This window comes from Furipterus horrens, unplaced genomic scaffold (assembly GCF_987537825.1).
Source record: "Furipterus horrens unplaced genomic scaffold, mFurHor1.1.pri manual_scaffold_11, whole genome shotgun sequence".
Taxonomy (NCBI): domain Eukaryota; kingdom Metazoa; phylum Chordata; class Mammalia; order Chiroptera; family Furipteridae; genus Furipterus; species Furipterus horrens.
The window spans coordinates 48,986,331-49,005,634 of NW_028327181.1; the positions used below are offsets into that span (position 1 = coordinate 48,986,331).

The 19,304-nt window shown below is 43.3% G+C and overlaps 1 protein-coding gene and 1 pseudogene across 8 annotated transcripts in view; both read right to left on the reverse strand.

Moving 5' to 3' along the window:
• Nucleotides 1–19,304, reverse strand: part of ARHGAP44 (Rho GTPase activating protein 44) — a 155,004-nt gene that overhangs the window by 48,881 nt on the left and 86,819 nt on the right. For all 8 annotated transcript variants that reach the window (XM_090291900.1, XM_090291893.1, XM_090291894.1 and 5 more), the window contains exons 4-7: nucleotides 15,795–15,871; nucleotides 9,133–9,244; nucleotides 7,137–7,213; nucleotides 6,168–6,285 (exon numbers count right to left, since the gene is read on the reverse strand). In XM_090291900.1, coding sequence (XP_090148026.1) covers nucleotides 6,168–6,285; nucleotides 7,137–7,213; nucleotides 9,133–9,244; nucleotides 15,795–15,871 — 384 coding nt within the window. The remainder of the gene's footprint in view (nucleotides 1–6,167; nucleotides 6,286–7,136; nucleotides 7,214–9,132; nucleotides 9,245–15,794; nucleotides 15,872–19,304) is intronic.
• On the reverse strand, nucleotides 15,192–15,287 carry LOC149997530 (U6 spliceosomal RNA; annotated as a pseudogene).

Genomic DNA, 19,304 nt, shown 5'->3' on the forward strand with positions numbered 1-19,304 from the left:
TATATAGATTAAAAGTAAAGGGATAGAGAAAGACATACCATGCTAACACTAATCAAAAGAAGTGGGACTAGTATATTAATTTCCCCCAGAGCAGAATTCAGAGCAAGGGAAGTTATCAGGGATAAGGAGGAACAACACTTAGTGGTAAAGAAGTCATTCCACAGGAAGATATAACAATCCTTAGTGTGTATGTGCCTAACAGCAGAGCATCAAACTATATGAGACAAAAATGATACAACTGCTAAAAAGAAATATATGAGTCTATCATTAGAGTTAGACAGTTTAACACCCTTCTATCAGAAACGACAGATCCAGAAGGCATCAAATCAGTATGGACATAGTTGAACTTAACAGCATAATTAATCAACTAAATATAACTGGTATCTATAGACTACTCCATCCAACAACAGCAGAATGCAGATTCTTTTCAAGCTCACATGGAACATCCACCCAGACAGACCACATTCAGGGTTATAAAATACACCTTGACAAGTTTAAAATAATCAAAATCATACAATACCTGGTCTCTGACCACAATTCAATTAAACTAGAAATCAATAACAGAAAGGTAGCTGGAAAATCCCAAAATATCAATATTTGGGAACTAGACAATACACTTCTAAATACCCCAATTAAAAAATGGGCAAAAGAACTGGAACAAACATCATCAAATCACAGAGAGAGCGCCACATAAGCCTATATCGTAAAAATGTTCAATATGCCACTGGGGAATTGCAAATTAAAATAACAACGAGATCACTACACAAGTATCAGAATCGCTAAAATTCAAACCACTGACAGCCCCCAATGCTGTCAAGAATGTGGAGCAAAGGAGTTTTCATTTGCTACGTGGACCATAAAATGAAAGCATCATTGTGGGAGCCATTTTGGCACTTTCTTACAAAATGAAAGATACTCTTACCAGAAGATGCAGAAATTATGCTTCTTGGTTTTTACCCAAATGAATTGAAAATGTACAAATACCTATAAACAGGTGGTTAGAGCAGCCTTATTCATAATTGCCAAAACTTGGAGGCAACCAAGAAGTCCTTTGGTAGGTAAATGGCTAAATAAAATGCGGTACGCCCAGACAATGGAATATTATTATTAAACAGAAAGGAGCTATCAAGCCATGAAAAGACAGGGAGAAACAGTAAGGGAAAGAAGCCAACGTGAAAAGGCTGCATACCACATGGTTCCAGCTATCGGACATTCTGAAAACGCACACCAATGGAGACAGTACAAAGATCAATGATTGCCAAGAGGGACCACTAATGTAAACTACACACTTTGAGGGGTAATGATGTGTCATTGTGGGCTCACTGATTACCACAAATGTACCCCTGTGAGACGTTGATAGTGGGGGAGTTTGCGTGGGAGTGGGGGCAGGAGGCATATGGGAACTGGGCCATTTGTCTACATCACTGAAAGCAATTCCATATCTGTCCTTATTTTCTTATTTTTAAAAAAGGAATTCCAAATCTCCTTCAGTCTCCTTTCCACTTTACTTGGCAACTTTATCTCACCTTTATCTCTTGTTGCCTAAGTCCGTATTCCCTTGAATTTTACTTTTGGCACCATGATATATTGTCTGAAATGTATTGTTGTCATCAGTAAATCTTTTTCAAAAGGGTTCTGATTTTTGAGTACTTCGTTATTGATTATTATTTTCGAATGTGGGAAAAGGGTCAATTGGGGACTATTTTTTTAACCTTAAAATGGCAAGCATCTCTTTCTCTTATCGCCACTCTGCTAGTCTTCCCAGAACCTCCACTATGTCTGAGCCAGTTTAGTGACCCAACAGCCTGCAGGGCAAGGTGGGTCGAGCTGCCGCTGTTAACCTCACTTCTCTGTGATTGCCGTTTCTGTGAGGCGGGGGAAGCTGTCAGGCCAGGGAGCACCTGTCTGTGAGTAATGTGCTCTCTCCTCCACTTCGGGCAGGCGACATGGCTGTGCCCACGTCCGATGCGGTGCCACTGCCCGGCACGAGGGAGCCGACCTCATCAGTGTCAGGAGCACTCGCGCTAGCAGAAGCCCTCCCACCAGGGGCCTCTACTTGGGTGCAGCCATGCTCGCCCTTAGACCTTATAGGGTAGGTTCTTCTGGCAGGAGGGAGCCAGTCATTCAAGTGTTCCTCAGCTCTCCACAGCCTTCCAACTTTGGGAACAGTTACGGGTTCTGCCAGGACCCCACTTACTGACTTATGGTAACACTAACTTTCTGATAAGAGAAGCTGTGGGTGAAGGCTCAATGCTGTCTTTCGGTCTGACAATGCATGTTCGTTTACTAAGCCTGAGGTAGATGTCTGTCTTCCAGTGACCATCTTTCCTGGAGTCAAGCTTGATTTCCAAAGAGCCAAGATCACACACTGGCAAAGAATAAGATGGAAATAAGAGACACAATTTTACAAAGAGAGAGTCTGAAGCTTAGAGGGAAAGACACAGTATGGGAGGAGTAACAGCAAGAGAAAGTGGGGGAATGAAGGGCGGTGCATCCCAAGGGGAGGGAGAAGCAGGAAAGCTTGAGGTGGAAGCTGTTACATCCCAGTGCAGACCCAAGCACCGCAGCCAGCACTATGCTTTGAATGAAAACAAAACAAAATGAAATGGATACTGCAGGCATCAAGTGCATTAGTTTCCTAGCTGGTCTTCTCTACTCTCATTTCATTGTCCATGGGTCCTTCCTCACTGTCTCTCCTCTTCTTGCATTCCCTTTGGTGTATGGGTTCAGGGGTTATATGATGTATTGCAGGGGCCTTGGGAAGAAAAGAGAAAAGCAGGTACAGATTGTGAAGGTGGCGCTTGTCTCTTTTTGAAATGTGGAAGCAAGGCAGAGGTTGAAGGGACTCCCAAAGGCAGGCAGGCAAGGAATGATGCACCTGATCATCAGCTGGAGGTCTCAGGAGGTTCTGACTCATGGAACCCACCTTGACTTGGCTTCCCTCATGCGCTAAAGCTCTCTGGGTCTCAGCGATCAAGAGAGCTGGGCTTGGTCCTCTCTGTGCCTGAACAGATCCTAAAGATTTGTCTTGCCTGCTGAGGAAATACAAAATCATGACGATGTAAGGGGAAATGACCCATTTAGGGAAACCCAGAGACAGGAGGGAGAAAGACCACAGTGGGTGTTTGGAGCAGCTGGCAACCACTGAAGTAGAAATAAAAGAAGAGTCAGAAGAGAAATTTTACAAAAACATTAGTGCACATTCTCAAGGGGATCAGCTTAGAATACAAATAAAGCCACCCAGAGCATACTGCCACAATCATTGTGATAAAACACAGGTCATAGCCTAGGCAAGATCATGATGAGAGAGTGGGGTTATCTTTCTGAGTATTATAGTTGCTACGAAGTCAATACATAGAAACTGTATAGAATTATCCCGGGAACAGACAAACAGATGGACTGAATACAGAGCCCAGAAATATATTTGAGGACTCAGACAACAGAATTTCACTTCAGGGGGAACTGGCTTATTTCATAAATGGTGCTGGCATAATGGGCTACTCACCTGGAAAAGAAACTAACAAAACTCTGCTCATACCATGTATAAAAGTAAGTTTCAGGTGTATTAAGATGCACAGAATAAGTGTCAAAACACATTAAGAACATTAAAGAAAATTAAAGAATAAGTTAGAAGAACACAGTGGAAGATGCCTGGTGGATCCCCTGGGATCTTTTCCCACGCAAAGGAAATACATGCACGTGGTTAATATTCATGGCAGATGTCAATATCAGCAAAGTCAACAGACAAATGGAAGACTCAAAAAAGTATCTGTAGCACTGCAGATAGAAGGAAGTTTAATATTCCTAACACACAGAGACTTTAGATAAATTGATAAGAAAAAAAATAAAACAATAGAAATACTGGTCCAATTGCCAGTATAAATAATCAATTTCCCAAACTGGAAGTGCCTATAACTCTATGAAGAATGTCCAATATATATATGGAAATATACTTATCATTACTAATATTCAGAAAAATTAAAATTATAATAACAGAGAGATAGCTTTTCTCCCCTCACCATACTGGCAAAAACTGAGAAGAGGAAGAACATGTTACAGGAAGAGAGGAGGGGAACATGTGCGATTCTGCATCTTGCTGGTGGGAACGTGGATTACAACTTCATATTCAGGGAAGGAAACTATCAATACCTATTGAAACCTATACATAATCTCTCATCTAAAAATACCACTTTTGGGAATCTATCCTAAAGGGAAAATATTACTAATTATTATATATCTATAATATACATAGAAGAATGCGGACTGCATTGTTTTTGATGGCCAAACACAAAACAAAACAATGAAAACACATGGCCTGAATGTCCATCTAGGAAAACAGCTAAGTAAGTCATGGTGTGTATATATATATACATATATCCCTATCATGGAACATTATGCACCTTATTAAAAAGACGAAGTTAGATCTATGACAACCAATCTGGAGAGGTGTCTAGCATGTATTGTTGAGTAAAGCAAGTGGTATATTAATATAAACAACATAACTATGTACAAACACACACATACATAAAACAATTAAGGGAAAATGCTATACATTAGTGTATTGTTTGTAGGATTATGAAGAAAGGTGTGGAAGGTTATATGGTTCTAACACCAGGTTCCTTATCCTTATAACTTTTGTGGCCACTTGGCATGTGACAAAGCACACTGTTACAACAAATCATAGTAAATACTGGTGAGGAAGGACATCTGGGCACCTTTCTTTGCAAGCACAGGGGCTGGTTACTGGGCAGGAAGGGGGATAATTATTGGTGTTTTCGTGGTATATTTTCATATTTTTTCACTGATTATGGTGAACATGTATTACTTTTGTAATACTTGAAGAGGAGTTTAATCTAGTTTTTGGTTAAAAGAACATATGTAAGAAGCTGCACAAGAACAAATGAAGCTGTTAAACTTTTATTCTGATGTATTCGGATACGCACATTAAGGTCCCCTATTAACACCACCCTCCCATGTGTAACGAAGCAGTGCTTTTTTAAGAAACAAGATTCTTAACTGAAGAGCATGAATCCATGGTAAATGGGTAGAAAGTACACAGAGTCACAGTGAAATCAGCATGAGAGAAGAGTAATACTGCACTAATAGCACCAGCTGGTAGTCGCCATTTACACAGGCATTCAAACACAAGTCAGCTTTACTTAGGATGAGTCTCGGATCTGAAGTACTGGTCTTACTTTAGTCAGTTGCACAGTACTGCAGGCTGAGAGATAATAAGCTCTTTAAATATTTTTTAGTGTTTCTAATTCCAGGGAGAAATTCCATCTGGCTCTGAATGGCACTGGAATGCAAGGTTCAGTCACCTGCACAGGTGATCATAACAGATAAGCTGACAGACAAGCTAATAAGACTAGATAGAGCCACAAAGAACAGAGATGTCTGCATGCAAAGCAGCTCCTCTCCTTCAGCACTGTGATTAAGACAAAAGGTACCTGCATAATTCCAGAAACATGAGATTTCTGTTCCAGAGACTTAAACCCAAACTGAGAGATCTGCACAGATGCAGATGTACATATACACAGAATGGTATTGCTACTGGTATTGCAGGAATGGTACTGCTGACTAAGACCTACAGAACAAACGTTTGTGGGAAAAGTAGATTTGACCGCGTGTAAGGAAGGGTCGCTGTCAGTCCTGAGTGCAGAGGCAGGATCCCAGGAAGGAACCCTCCTCTCAGCCAGCGAGACGTTTCTCCCTGTGACTACCTCCTTGGCTAGCATTTCACCTTCGTAGGTAAGGGTCTCCCACCAGGCAAAGGATTGGTAAAGTGACTCAGACATATTAAAAGGCACACAAGATAATTTAATACCAACAGTGAGTTAAGGTTCATTTACTGTCTAAATTCTTAACTGTTCAGTGCGGCCTAGAAACTATTGGGGCTCATGACTTACAAAAGCTTCAAGCAGACTCCATGGTTATTTCCCCTTTGCCTGCCAGACAGGAACACCCATGATCACCCGCCACTACCCCACCAAAGCCCCAACTCCCCCGACTTGTCCCTGGCTCTTTGGAGGACACCGCAGGCAAGCTTGGGATCACTTATTTCAAGCAGAGGCTCACTCTTAGGGTTTCAGTAAAACTCCAGTGAACACAAAAGACTCCCTTAGGGCTCCCTGTCTGTCCGAGGAGAGAGGAACAAAGAGGGGTACCCTGCAAATCTCCACACGGTTGGCAGCCTCCTCCATTTCTTCCCTGAGGGCATCCGCTTTGGCACCCGCAGGCTGCGAGCTGCTGGACAAGCCGGAGGACTTGGAAGTCTGCTGCCACCTGATGGAAACGGGAGCAAAGGAGGAGAGCGGTGAGGCGGGCCGAGACCCGGGCACACTGCGGGACGGCGTTCTGTCCACTGCGGACCACGCAAACACACGCGGGCCCTGACAAGGAATGGAAAGGCCCACGTGTGCGGCTGTGACACGCGCCGGCCGCGGCGAAAGCCATCGCAGAGCCTTCGGCGTTCCCCGCCGAACAGGAAGGCCCCGGCGGGCTCCGGGAGGCAGGTGCAGCGGGGCCGCCCAACTGCAGCTCGGCTTTTCTCCTAACGGCCTCCGTCTCGGGTATTCGGAGAATGGCTACAGAATCCACACACCTGCCCCATCAGCTCCAGGACAAGGGGAACTGGTCCCCAGAGCCTGAAACTCCCCGCTCACTGCAGACACGACACAGCACGCACCTACCACAGGGTCTCTGTTCCCGCTGCCCGCCCCCTTTTGCCTTCTACCCCAGTCACGCCGGCCCTCACTCCGTCCCCTGCGTGCGCCGCCCTCATTCCCCGCGAGGGCCGGCGCCTCTGCTGTCCCCACTGCGCCCTTTCAACCCCGCCTGACCCCGTCGCGCTTCTCCGGCAGCCACTCCCGGTGTCGCCTGTGCGCTTCCGCCACGTGACTCACGGCCGCCTGGCCCTGTCCGGGCGCCGAGTCCCCGGCTGGACCGCAGCCCCGTGAGCGCGCGGGCCCGCGTCTCTGCCCCCCGCCCCTACCTCCAGCGCCCGACACACGGGCCTTAGGGAAAACTTGGGGAACGGAAACAGCCACAGCCGCACGCCAGCCGCTCCCCTCCCCCCAGATACGACCACCGCTCCTTCAAAGCAGCAGGAATGACAGCAGCGCCGCCCGTGGTACCTTGTTCGCGAAGAATCCATGTCCAGCACCAACTTTGCTAAATGTTTCCTCTGCTTTTGAATATTTGGGATTTCCACCTGTAGTGACAGGAGATGAAAGACACAGTCACACTGGAGCTCAGGATAAATTCTTGAACTACTGACAGCCACACAACAATCCTTATTTTTAATGCAAATTCTTGAGACCTCGGCCTGAGCTAAACTCTGCTCCCCCTTCGCTGGACATCGGCGGGAACCATGGCAGCGGTTCCGCGCCCCTGCGCACTGGGCTCGGTCCCCCTCCCGCTGCTGCCTCGGCAGCAAAGCCGGCCTCGGCCACCCTCCCCGGCCGGCGCGAGGGCCAGCGCAGGGACAAGGCACATCTGACACACAGACCTAATTCAAAGCAGACAGCGGAGGAATGAAGAGAGCAGGTCTCGGGAGGCCCGGGACGCTATGGGCAATGCCATTAGGCGATGTTTTTATAGAAATAAGATTTTTTTCCAAAGTAAATAATAAATACACGTCACCATGGCTTTTCTCGGCCATGAGAAGCTCTTCCACAGGGGTTGTATGTGGATGCTCTTTTTATCTTTTTATTTCTAAAAATGGCTTAACAGAACATTCCAAGTGAGGGATTTTGGTTCCAAGCCCAGCAAAACTGGGGCAGGATGTGAGAATTTAAAAAGGAAAATTGACCATAATTACACCAGCCATCTCAGGCCGTGGCTTTTTTTATAGGAGAGATGTGAGGAAGAGCCGGTGTTCTTCAGTGCTTTCTATTCACTCTGCTAGGCAGGCAAGAGTAATGGTGAGTGTAAGGCTCCCAGTGCGAAGGGGGAGGGTCAGTGTCTGGGGCACCCCAGGTCAGCACAGAGCCCAGAGGCAAAGCTGGGGAGCCCACCGGCATCTTGTCATACAGGCCACCTCAGCACCCCCGTCTCAGCTGCCGTTGGGGTGGTGCGCTTCAGGTGGGCTGGCAGGCCAGACTACCTTTATGAGGCACAGCAGGCCTCCCGTACACATCCGAGGCTGGGGAGCACCGTTACAGGGTGCCCTCTGAGAGGTCTGCGGCTGGTCTGTATCAGAGCCTCCCTTCTAAGGACTTTCTCCTTGAGCACCCTTAGGCACGGAGGCAGGTATGGGCAGGTAGAGGTGCTGGGGGTGGTCCAGAAAGGAAGCCGGACATGGCCCCGGGGATGCTGTCCAGCACGGTAGCCTTGAGCCACACGTGGCTCTGCCACTTTAAATTCAAGTGAACAAGTTACATAAAATCAAGTTTCTCAGTCACATTAAAAACATCCAAGGGCTCATAGCCGCAGGAGGCTAGTGGCTACCACACTGTGGAGCTACGGAGCTGTGCAGATATGGGACTGCATAGATGTGGAAACTTAAGGCTGTGGAAACACGCGGCTGTGGAACATTTCCATTGTTGCAGGCAGTGCTGTGGGACAGTGTCAGCTAGATTTTCTATGACCAATTAAAGGCAACTGGGAGGAGGTCCTGGGTTGAGGGCAAATAAAATCCCTCAACCATTTCCTTTCTTATTTGTTTGAAGCTAGCAGAACTAACACATAGACATTAAGGTTTTTTTTTAATAAAAGAGTTTTGTTCGTGTTCTTTAAGTTCAAGAGAAGGGACCTATATAAACCAATGGCAAGAGGCGTTTCAGAGCCCCTCGGACACTGTCCCCAGTCCCCTGGGAGGAGGGGCTGCCATTTGTTTCACTGTAGACCTGAGATGGAGGGGAGGGCAGGGGTGGTGGCAGTGAGATCCTGGTGTGGAGCGAGGAGGTGCTGCCAGCTCTGCCCCTTCCCCCTGGGACGCCCACAGTGAGGAAAGTGGCAGGGGGGCCGCCAACACTGAAAGGGCCGCCGCGTCGTGTCGGGCAATCCTGACCGTGCGGCTGGGGGGTAAGAGCCCCAGTGAGAAGCGGTGTCACAGAGCAGGGCGGGGGCAGCCACAATAAGCAGACCGGAGCGGAGTGACTGCAGGGCCTGGCCGCTCCCACCGCTTACCTCAGCCAGCAAAAACAGGGGCTCGATCACATCTCTCTCTACTTGCAATTCGAAATGGATCAGCTCCTGAGCCAGCTTGTCCTCCGCCTCTCCACAGAGTTTCAGCATCTTCCTGCAACAAGGGGAAAAGCCCACAATGAATACCCTAGAGAGCAGATGTCACCTGCGTCACACTGCGTCACCTCCTGGCTGGGCCTACTGCCATGAGACGGTGCTGATAAAGTGGTTGAGTTCCATGGTGTCCCACAGACCAACTTTCTCCATCCATTTTGATTTCTGAAACCATCCACTTTGTCAATGTGCTGAGTACCTACTGTGTGCGGAGGGGAAAGGGGGCCACGGAGGGAAACAAAAGAGACGTGGAGAGGACAGACTCACACGTGCCGAATCCCCAGATGCTTCTGTCTCCCTGAGGGCCCTGGAGAAGCTAGCTAAAGTCGGTGCGCGGACAAAGCAACACCTTCAAACACATACCCAAAACTCGATCTTTTTTCAATAGGTTCTAATAGAAAAGATAAATAAAAACCTCTCCTAAGCTGTAAGAATGTATTTAATACAGGATGAAGAGACAATTATCCAGTGTGAAGTTGGAATGGAAAAACCATTCCAAAGTTTATTACTAAGGACCAAGACAAAAAGACCCATATGAGTAGGAAGTTATACCATATTCCTAGATGACAGAATATATTTCCAAGATGTTACTTTCCCCGAGTGGTATGCAGGCAGTGGTACCACAGTAACTGAAACTCATGTAAAAAGTTTATACAAATCAATAAAAGTATGAGAGAAGGCCATTGTTATTCTAAAGTTAGTATGTATTTTTTCTATCCACATTGTACTCTTACTAAATGTGTGTGTTCACACACAATATATAATGTTGCATCACTTAGTTTAAAAAGCTTACATAATGGTTTCACACTGAATGGATCCTTCTATCACTTGCTTTTAAGCTCATCATTATCTTTGGGGCTTAGCCATCCTGACACATACAGAATCCGACAGTTTTGCTGTACAGAACCCCATTCTACGAATGCACCACCATTGATCAGCCTCCCCCAGTCAATGCTGTGTGGCTGTTGCACGCGGTGCTGTAGCACACGTGCTTGTGCAGCCTCTTGTTGCACGTGTGATAATTTTTCGGTGTGCAGAAGATGTGCACACCCTTCACCCACTAGAGACTGCCAGGTTGCTCTCGACACTGGTAACACTGACTTCACTCTCACTGGTGCAAATGTAAGTCCCCGCACTCTGCTCTCCTGCCCACCCTTGGTACTGGTAGAAATGTTCATGTCTGCCAAACTGGTGGATACAACATATTGTCTCATCCTGATTTTAATTTGCACTCCTTGACTACTGGTGAGACTGAGTATCTTTTTGTGTTTTGGGCTATTCAAGATTCCTCTTCCGTGAAGTGCCTATTCATATTCTTCAGCTATTTTCATATCAGGATTATTTATTTGAATTTATTTGTAGAGCTCTACACATACTTAGAGATACATGTATGTGGTTGTAGAGGGGATTCAAATTCTTTTTCATATCTGCTGTAAAGGTCAACTCCCAGGCTGTGGGTTTATCTTTGTAACATTTTAATGTTGTTTTAAATCTGATTTTTCTGTTACTTGCCTCTATATATCTAATGTTAGTTTTTAATTGCTTTTTAATTTTAAGCACTAGTTATTAACTGTCAACTATGGGAAATGAGGATCTGGCTATCTTTATACACACACCCCCCCCCCATCCATTTATTTATATCAGCAGATGTTTAGAACTTACACACTTTGACTAGATATGCTATTTGGAGTAAGGCTGGGTAGTGTATTATGATTAGCGGTCTTTCCTACACATTTATTTCTTCTCTCTGGAGTTAATAAGTGCCTTGTTTTGATTTGTTTGTTCAGTTTTCTATGGACCTAACTGAACCCAAAATCCTCTGCCACTTTTCTAATTTGTCTTAAGACCCTGCACTACATTGAAGCACATGAACTCGTCTTCTTGAATTAGCCTCTCCCAAACCTGTGACCATCTAGACTGAGTTTGGCTTCTTTTCCTGGGCACAGCTGTCTTCCTGCGGACTTCCCTTACCACTCCGGGCCTGTTCGCTCTGTCATGTGCTGAATGCCTTCTTCCCTACAGTCTTCGTCTCCCTTTACTGGTTACTCCCTCATCACAGAGCACATCTGGCTTCAGCTGCCTGAGGAACTGATGGGACGTCAATGTCTGAAAACATGCTTGTCACAACACTGCCCTGTACCCTCACAACGGTCGACGGCGAGGCAGAACGGGGAATTCTGTGCAGAGCATCGACCCCTTCAGAATGATGGCGGCACTGCTCAGTAATCACCTAGCTCCCATTGCTGCTTTTGGCAAGTCTGGAGGCATTCAGATTTTTGGTCCTCTTCTGTGACAATTTGTTTCTCTAGAAGACTTAGAATCTTTTATTTGTCACTAGTATACACTGCTGTGAGGCTTAATTTTTTCTACTGTATTAGGAGCTCAATGGGCCCTTACATATAGAAATGCATGTCCTTCAGTTCTGGAATCCTTTCATTATTATAGTAATTATTATTTCTCTGCTTCCTCAGAGCTCCTGTCATCCTCTTGTTCTCTTTTCTAGATTTCTTCAACTTTATCTTCCAAACCTACTGATCATATATTTTAAATCTCTATCAGCTTGCTTTTGATCTCTGAATACTTTTTCCTATAAATATTTGTATTAACATCATATTTTTTATTTAACAGATGCACTATATTTTCTTCTCACTTGAAAACATAAGTGATAATTTTCCTGAAATCTTCTCCTCCACCATGCAATATCTATTTCTTCCTGATTTTACCTTTGTATTATTTTTCCAATTGTTTTGGTATCTGGGTTTCAGATGTCTGGCGATCTCTGGTGCCTGTCTGTACTTAAGGGTGGACACTAAGCAGCTCGGGAAATATGAGTGAAGCTCATCGGCTGCGAGCTCATCTGCAGATGATGGAGCAGGGCCATTTGCTGGGGCGCCGCCTCCTTCAATGGCTTTGGGTCTTTAGTTCATTCCTGTTGGGCAGGGGGCTGCATGGGGCGGGAAGACAGCGGGAACACCTCAGCACCAGCTGCATTAGACCATGTAAGTCTCTTCTTTAGTAACTGGTCCCCTTACCTGGTGCTCCCAGTCTAGAGAAGCTATTCTACGCCCCTGGCCCTTAGAGAATAAAGTCCCAGAATTCCGCTGCAGTTGAGGGTTATGGGATGAGTGTCCCAGAGGGGAGGTAGGTGCTGGGTTTGAGCAATCCAAGTGGTACCTGACTAAGCTTTCAACCTGCAGCCACTTCCCTACCCCCAAAGACCCACTACTACAGAGAGGCCCGGTGCCACCAATCCTGAGCCTTGTAAGCATTTCAAGGAGTAAATGGTGTTGGCTCTTGGGATTCAGATTTTGGGAACTAGGTAAGCCAGTTCCCAATCAATCATATGTTTTACAGCTCACAATACTTTGTTGTTATTGTCTTTTCTATTGTTTTCCTACATTTTGGGGTTTATGTCTTTTTAAGAAAAAAATCTCTTTGCTGTAGTGGATTTGGAAGGGAACAAAACTAGATGTGTGTGTTCAGCCTGTCTTCTTTACCTGGGTATCCTGCATTTGTTTACTCTCAACCTTTCTGTGTCACGATTTAGGTGTGACTCTTAGAAATAGCATAGAATGGTCCTGGCTGGTGTGGCTAAGTGGACTGAGTGCTGGTCTGCAAACCAAAGGGTTACCAGTTTGATTCCCAGTCAGGGCACATGCCTGGGTTGCAGGCCAGGTCCCTGGGTGGGAGAGTGTGAGAGGCAACCACACATTGATGTTTCTCTCCCTCTCTTTCTCCCTCCCTTCCTCTCTCTAAAAATGAATAAATAAAATCTTAAAAATAAAAATAAGAAAGAAAGAAATAGCATAGAATAATTTGATGTTTGTCCACCTGAGATTCTCTACATTATAAATAGCTGAGTTTATTCCATTTACATATCTAAAGATTACAGATACATGCAGTAATTACTATTACCTTCATTTTCTATTTTCTACTTATTATGCTTTGCTTACTTTTTTTCTTTTAACCCCTTCTATGTTTTTTTTCTATATTATTTCCCTTTCTATCCTTTTACTAGTTTTGAAGTTACACATTCTATATCTAGTCTTTTTGTGGTCACTCTTACCATTCTAATATGTGCATTTACTTTAAATGTAATCTTTATCCACTTTTCAAACAATATAGAACATGAAACACTAATTCCCTTTCCAATGTTTCATGTTATTATTTTCTAGTATTTTAGTATCACTTTGGTTTAAACTCCCCCCAAATTAATCATTATCTTGCTACCATTAATTCAATGCTTATTGATATTTACTTACACTGAAGGGTAGCAGAATATGCGACTCCATAATATGCCACAATGGCATGAGGATTATTTTGAGTTGAAGGCAACTGAGAAGAAGCAGGTACAAAATAAGCTTTCTGTGCCGCCCCCGCTCCAGAACACAAATTTGTAAAAGTGCGCCTCTTCCCCTTTCTACCAGAAAGGACAAAAATTACTCTACAGAGACAGCTCTGGGCTCTTATCAGCCTGGAGAAGGCACCAAAGAAATAAACGTTACTAATGACCTCTTCTCCTCCACTAGTTTCTCTATACATTTGCCTTCATGTGGCTGGTCATCCTAGAAAACTCAATGTCTTTTCCTGTGTCTTGCCACTTCTCTAAAAATTATTGTATTTTTGATAAGATGCTATATAAGCCAAAGTTCTAGCCACCCCTTTGAGTTACTAATGACTGAGTTCTCTCATGTGTACACACTTCGCATGGTAATAAATTTGCATGCTTTTCTACTGTTAATTTGTCCTTTGCCAATTTAATTTGCAGAGCCACAGTAAAGGAACCTAAAATGAATAGAAAAAATAATAATTTTTTTCATTCCCACACCATGTTCACTATTTTTTTAAATGCTGTCTTGCTACTTGCATTTCATTCTTCTGGACATAATCTATTTCACATAAACTTAACTCGTTTTTTTCAGTGAGAATATATGAATAGTTAATCCTCTAAATCTTTGCCTGAAAATATCATTATTATCCCTTTGTTCTTTTTTTAAAAAAATATTTTATTTTATTTATTTTTTAGAGATGGGGAAGGGAAGGAGAAAGAGAGGGAGAAACAGGCATGTGCTCTGACCAGGAATTGAACCAATGACCTTTTGGCTCACAGGCTGGCACTCACTCAATTCACTGAGCCACACAAGCCAGGGCTAGCCCTTTATTCTTGAATAATAATTTAGTTTTTCATACAATGTAGTATTCTTATATTTTTGCTTATTACTTGAAGATTTTCCTCTATTTTTTTCCTGGCATTTACTTTGGCTGATGAATAAATGCTCTGTTACCACTCTAATGGCTCATTTACATATAATTACCTTTTTCTCTGCTTACATTTTTTTCTTTTTGGTATATAATCTCCAGTTTTACTACAATGTGTACAAAGGTAGATTTCCTTGTGTTGATCTTAGTCAGGACTTTTTGTGCTTCTTAAATTTAAAGACTGTCTTTCTTCAAATCTAAAATCTACAAAAGAAAAATTTAACCATAAGCTTTCCATTTCCAGGTTTTCTTCTTCAGGTACTACTAGACATAGTTTTGTATCCTACCAACCATGCCTCTCCATTTAAGAATGCCTATATCCTTATCTTGTACTTCAGTCTGGTTACTCTGAGTGGTGATGTCAGAATTGTTGTAAAGCTCAACAATTCTCTGAGTGCAATTTTCAGTTTATTTCAGTTAAATTTTTAAGTTATAGTAGTATAATTTGAATTTTAAGAAGTTCTTTTGTTTTTGTTTTTCTTTGATTCTGACTAATCTTTTTTTCATATTGTTTGATTCTTTCATCAAGGATTATTTTGTCCTTACTTAATTTTTAAATTGAGGCATAACTGACATATTAGTTTCAGGTATCTAACACAATGATACAATATCTGATGCATTGAAAAATGATCACCACAACAGTCTAGTTAACATTTGTCACCTTACATAGCTACAAAATTTGTTTTCTTAAAAACATGGAATATTTTACAAATTCAACCTTGTGCAGTGGCTGTGCTAATCTTCTCTGTATCGTTCCAATGTTAGTATATGTGCTGCCAAAGCAAATGACACCCTTACTTATTTTTAAATTTCATTTTAAACATAACTTTTTTACATTTTCTTTCATACTGTTGTGTTATTTTTAGTTCTGAGGGTACTGATTCTTCTCTTACTCATTGTGCGCGAGGATTCTCTCTCATGTCAATTCTATTTTTAGTTTGTTTTTATTATGAGTTCAAAACCAGCAAGGGTCATTCTGGGAATGCCCTAAGTTCTGACATCTGACGTTGGAAGGATTCTTATTTGCTTTTACTGGAGCCCTAGGGGTTTCAATTGTCCTTCAAAAGTTTTATGTTAATTTCTCCACTTGGGAAATTGCCTCCCTGCATAGACAATAAAAACGACTTTGGGGCCTGGGGTTTTGATTCCTCACTGGCCACCTTTCCTACCCCTCCGCGAAGTCCATGGCCAGACCAAAGGTGTCCACAGGGCTTCGCTGAGCAGCTCTGGTCCCCTTTTTATGGATGGGGACTTACCCAGATCTGCCAAACCCACACATGGTGTCATCTTACCCAAGAAGTGTGTCATCTCCCAAGACAGCTGACCCCTCCATCAAACACTGAGCCAGTGTTGTTAAAGGCAATTTTTTCTGAAAAGGAAAAAAAAAGGTGTAATGGAAACTACTTTCAACAGTCACCTGCTTACTCTGAAACAGCAAAATGCCAAATACTCTACTAGATACTCTATTAGCTAACAAACACAATGACTTTAAATATGTTTATAACAGAACAGTAGGGTTAGATTCCGAGATGTCAAAACTCAGAAAATTAAAACTGAATTAAATTCACCAATTTAGAAAATAAGCCTAAAGTTTACATGCTGCACTTTAATATAAAGTAGGATTGCATCAAGAAAAAAAAAAAGAAAGAAAATTTCAAAATTATATCAACCAAGACTTGAGCAATGATTTAATTTCTAAAAACCGACCTCTTACCTGAAAAGTGTATTAGCCCCATTTCATAAACAAGACAGAGTATGGTCAAGACAGAGAGAAAAAAATGTTCACGTTAAATTACAATACAAAGAAAGTAAGCTTTAAGATACAGACACATCCCAAATAAGATACAGAATGGACAACAAGCATGTGAAATGATGCCAAACATCATTAGTCTTTAGAGAAATTCAAATCAAAGCCACAGCGAGATACCACCTCACACAAGGATGGCTAGAAAAGTAATTTTTTGGAAGTGTGTATGTGTGTGTGTGTGTGTATGTACATAAAATATATTGTTCTCACCTGAGGACATGCTTACTGATTTTAGAGAGAGAGGAAGTACAGAGAGAGAGGGAGAGACACATCAATGTGAGAGAGAAACATCGACTGGTTGTCTCTCAAACATGCCCTGACAGGGACCAAACCCGCAACCGAGGCGTGTGCCTGAAGGGGAATCGAACCTACAGACTTTTGGTTTATGAGACAATGCTCCAACTGAACCACACCAGCCAGGGCAATAATATATACTTAAAAAGATAAGGAAATAGGGGGGCAGGTGGTGAGCCTGGAGCCTCCATGCGTTGCTGGTGGAAAGGTCCAACGGTGCAGCGCTGTGGGAAAGTCTGGCGGCACTTCAGCAAGGTAAGCAGTGGTCAGACGGCCCAGCAATTCTACCCGTGGGTAGATACTCAGAATAACTGAATACAAATGGTCAAACGGGAACATGTGCATGAATGTGAACAGCAGTGCTATTCACAGTAATCAAGAGGTGGAAACAGCTCAGCTATCCTGAATGAATGGATACAGAAACGTGGTCTGTCCACATAATGGGATATCACCCAGCCATCAAAAGGAATGGAATAATGACACATGCTACCACATGGATGAACTTCAAAGCATCATGCTAAGTGAAATAAGCCAGACACAAAAGGGCATGTATTGTATGATTTTATTTATATAAAATGTCCAGAATAAACACATCCATAGAGACAGAAAGCAGATTTTGGTTGTCATGATGTTGTGAACATTACTGGCATCAAGTGTGTAGAGACCAAGGATGCTGCTATTCATCCTACAACACACAGGACAGTCCCCCAAAATAATGAATTTACCTGCCCAAAATATCAATAGTGCTGAGGTTGACAAACCTGGCTTAAGGAAGGGTCTTCAATCTGCAAGTTCCTAAACTACCCTAATAATCAACCAGTGAAGATGCTCCTCTCCGGATGTCAGAAAGCAGAACTGCGCTATTGCTTAGCTCACACAAAAAATTCTGCTTTTTGGGAGCATCCAGAGTCCTGTGATCCTCCTTGAGGGCAGGACCACTGCTTTTCTGAGTCCTTCAGAACTTGAGAAGGAAGCAAGGGAAGAGAGGACCTCGCCTGTAACACACTAAAGGGAACTTCTAATAGTTTAGGAGCTGACATCTCTTGGAGAAATATACCCACCAGTTGGGACGTGCAGTTATTCCAAGTAGGAAAAAGGATTAATCCATTTAGTCCCATCAGTGAGTCAAGCAGAAACTGTGCCCACTGGTGAGTAAAGAAGTGAAGATCAAAACCAACAGAACGACAGAACGGGGACAGTCACTGCAGACCGTAGGGCTGATCAGAGGCCTGGAGGGAGGATGGTGAGGGCACAGCCAGGTGCCTGTCCTCCAGAATTCACAAGGGAAAACCACCCTGAAGTCCTATCAGCAGAGGGGCCTCCTCCTGAGCCATTTCTAGTCATTTCTAGTCACTTAACACCTTCACTAATGATTCTGCAATCCTCTCAGGTGGCACAGAGGTGGCATTAAATGACAAAGTACCTCAAAATGAGAAAGTTGTTTCTGCTTCAATTGCCTTTTAATTCTTAACATTTTAAGGAGGAGAATAACTTTTTCTTGTTGACTATCACATCTACATATCTAGCCTATCGGTTTACCTACTTATTTCTATCAAGTGAAAAATCAGTAGAAACTATATTCACATGGTTGACAACAAAAAGTCTCCCTCCCATCCTTAACTCTCAGCTACCTGGTTCCCCCAACTGGAGAAGGTGTGTGTGTGTGCCTGTTTTAGTGAGTACATTTTCCCCACAAACCTTAGCCTACTACACACTCTACACCTTGCTTTCCTTTTCATGTAGATATCTTTTCAGGTCATTTCCTATCGTGACATATAGAGCTACCTTGTTCTTTTTTGCTAAAATGGCTTCATAGTTCATTGACTGAAGATGATAAGATGCATTGAAGTCCTCTACTGATGGTGTAACTGTCACAAACCAGGGCCCGTGTTGTGGCACGGTGACTCTCATTAGGAAGAATTCACTCCAGGAGAGATGTTAAGAAGAGTGTGAGTGCTTGGAATCCAAGGGCGGGAGTTGGGGGTTAATTGGATAAAACCTCAGTGGAAATTAATTAAGAGTGTTTATTTATATAGATGCTTTAAAAAAATTAGAAGAAATCCACCAAAAGAAAAGATGAAGGAAGAAATGGGTAAATGAGATAATCTGCAATCAAAGGCAATAGAATAGAATGATTTAATAGACTGTAACCCACAACACATTACAAGTTATTTCTATTTCTAAAGAAATGACCTGAGACAAGGGAAAAGTTGAGAGCCCAGTAGATGCCAGGCACTGTGCTCATCGTATTGAACCTAATGACTGCCTGCAACTGCCTACTTCCTCTCTGCCCCACACCCCGCTCACCCTACTCACCTCCCATACAAGGTACCTGGTCTTGCTCACAGACACAGAGAAGACCTGATGGATGCCAGAGGGGTGGGGCTGCTAAGGGACTGGGTTAAAAAGGTGAAGGGAGTAAGAAGTACAAATTGGCAGTTACAGAACTGTCATGGGGATGCAAAGTACAGCGCAGAGTGTACAGCCAATGGTATTGTCATAACTATGCAGGGTGTCAGATGGGTACTAGACTCATGGGGGCTCACTTCCAAAGTTACATACATGTCTAACCACTATGCTGCACATCTGCAACTAATATAAAATAATACTGAATATCAACTATAACTGAAAAATAAATAAAATATGAAAAAGCAATGTTGCGTCTCAGAAGAATTACATTGCTCATAGATCTAGAAAAGCT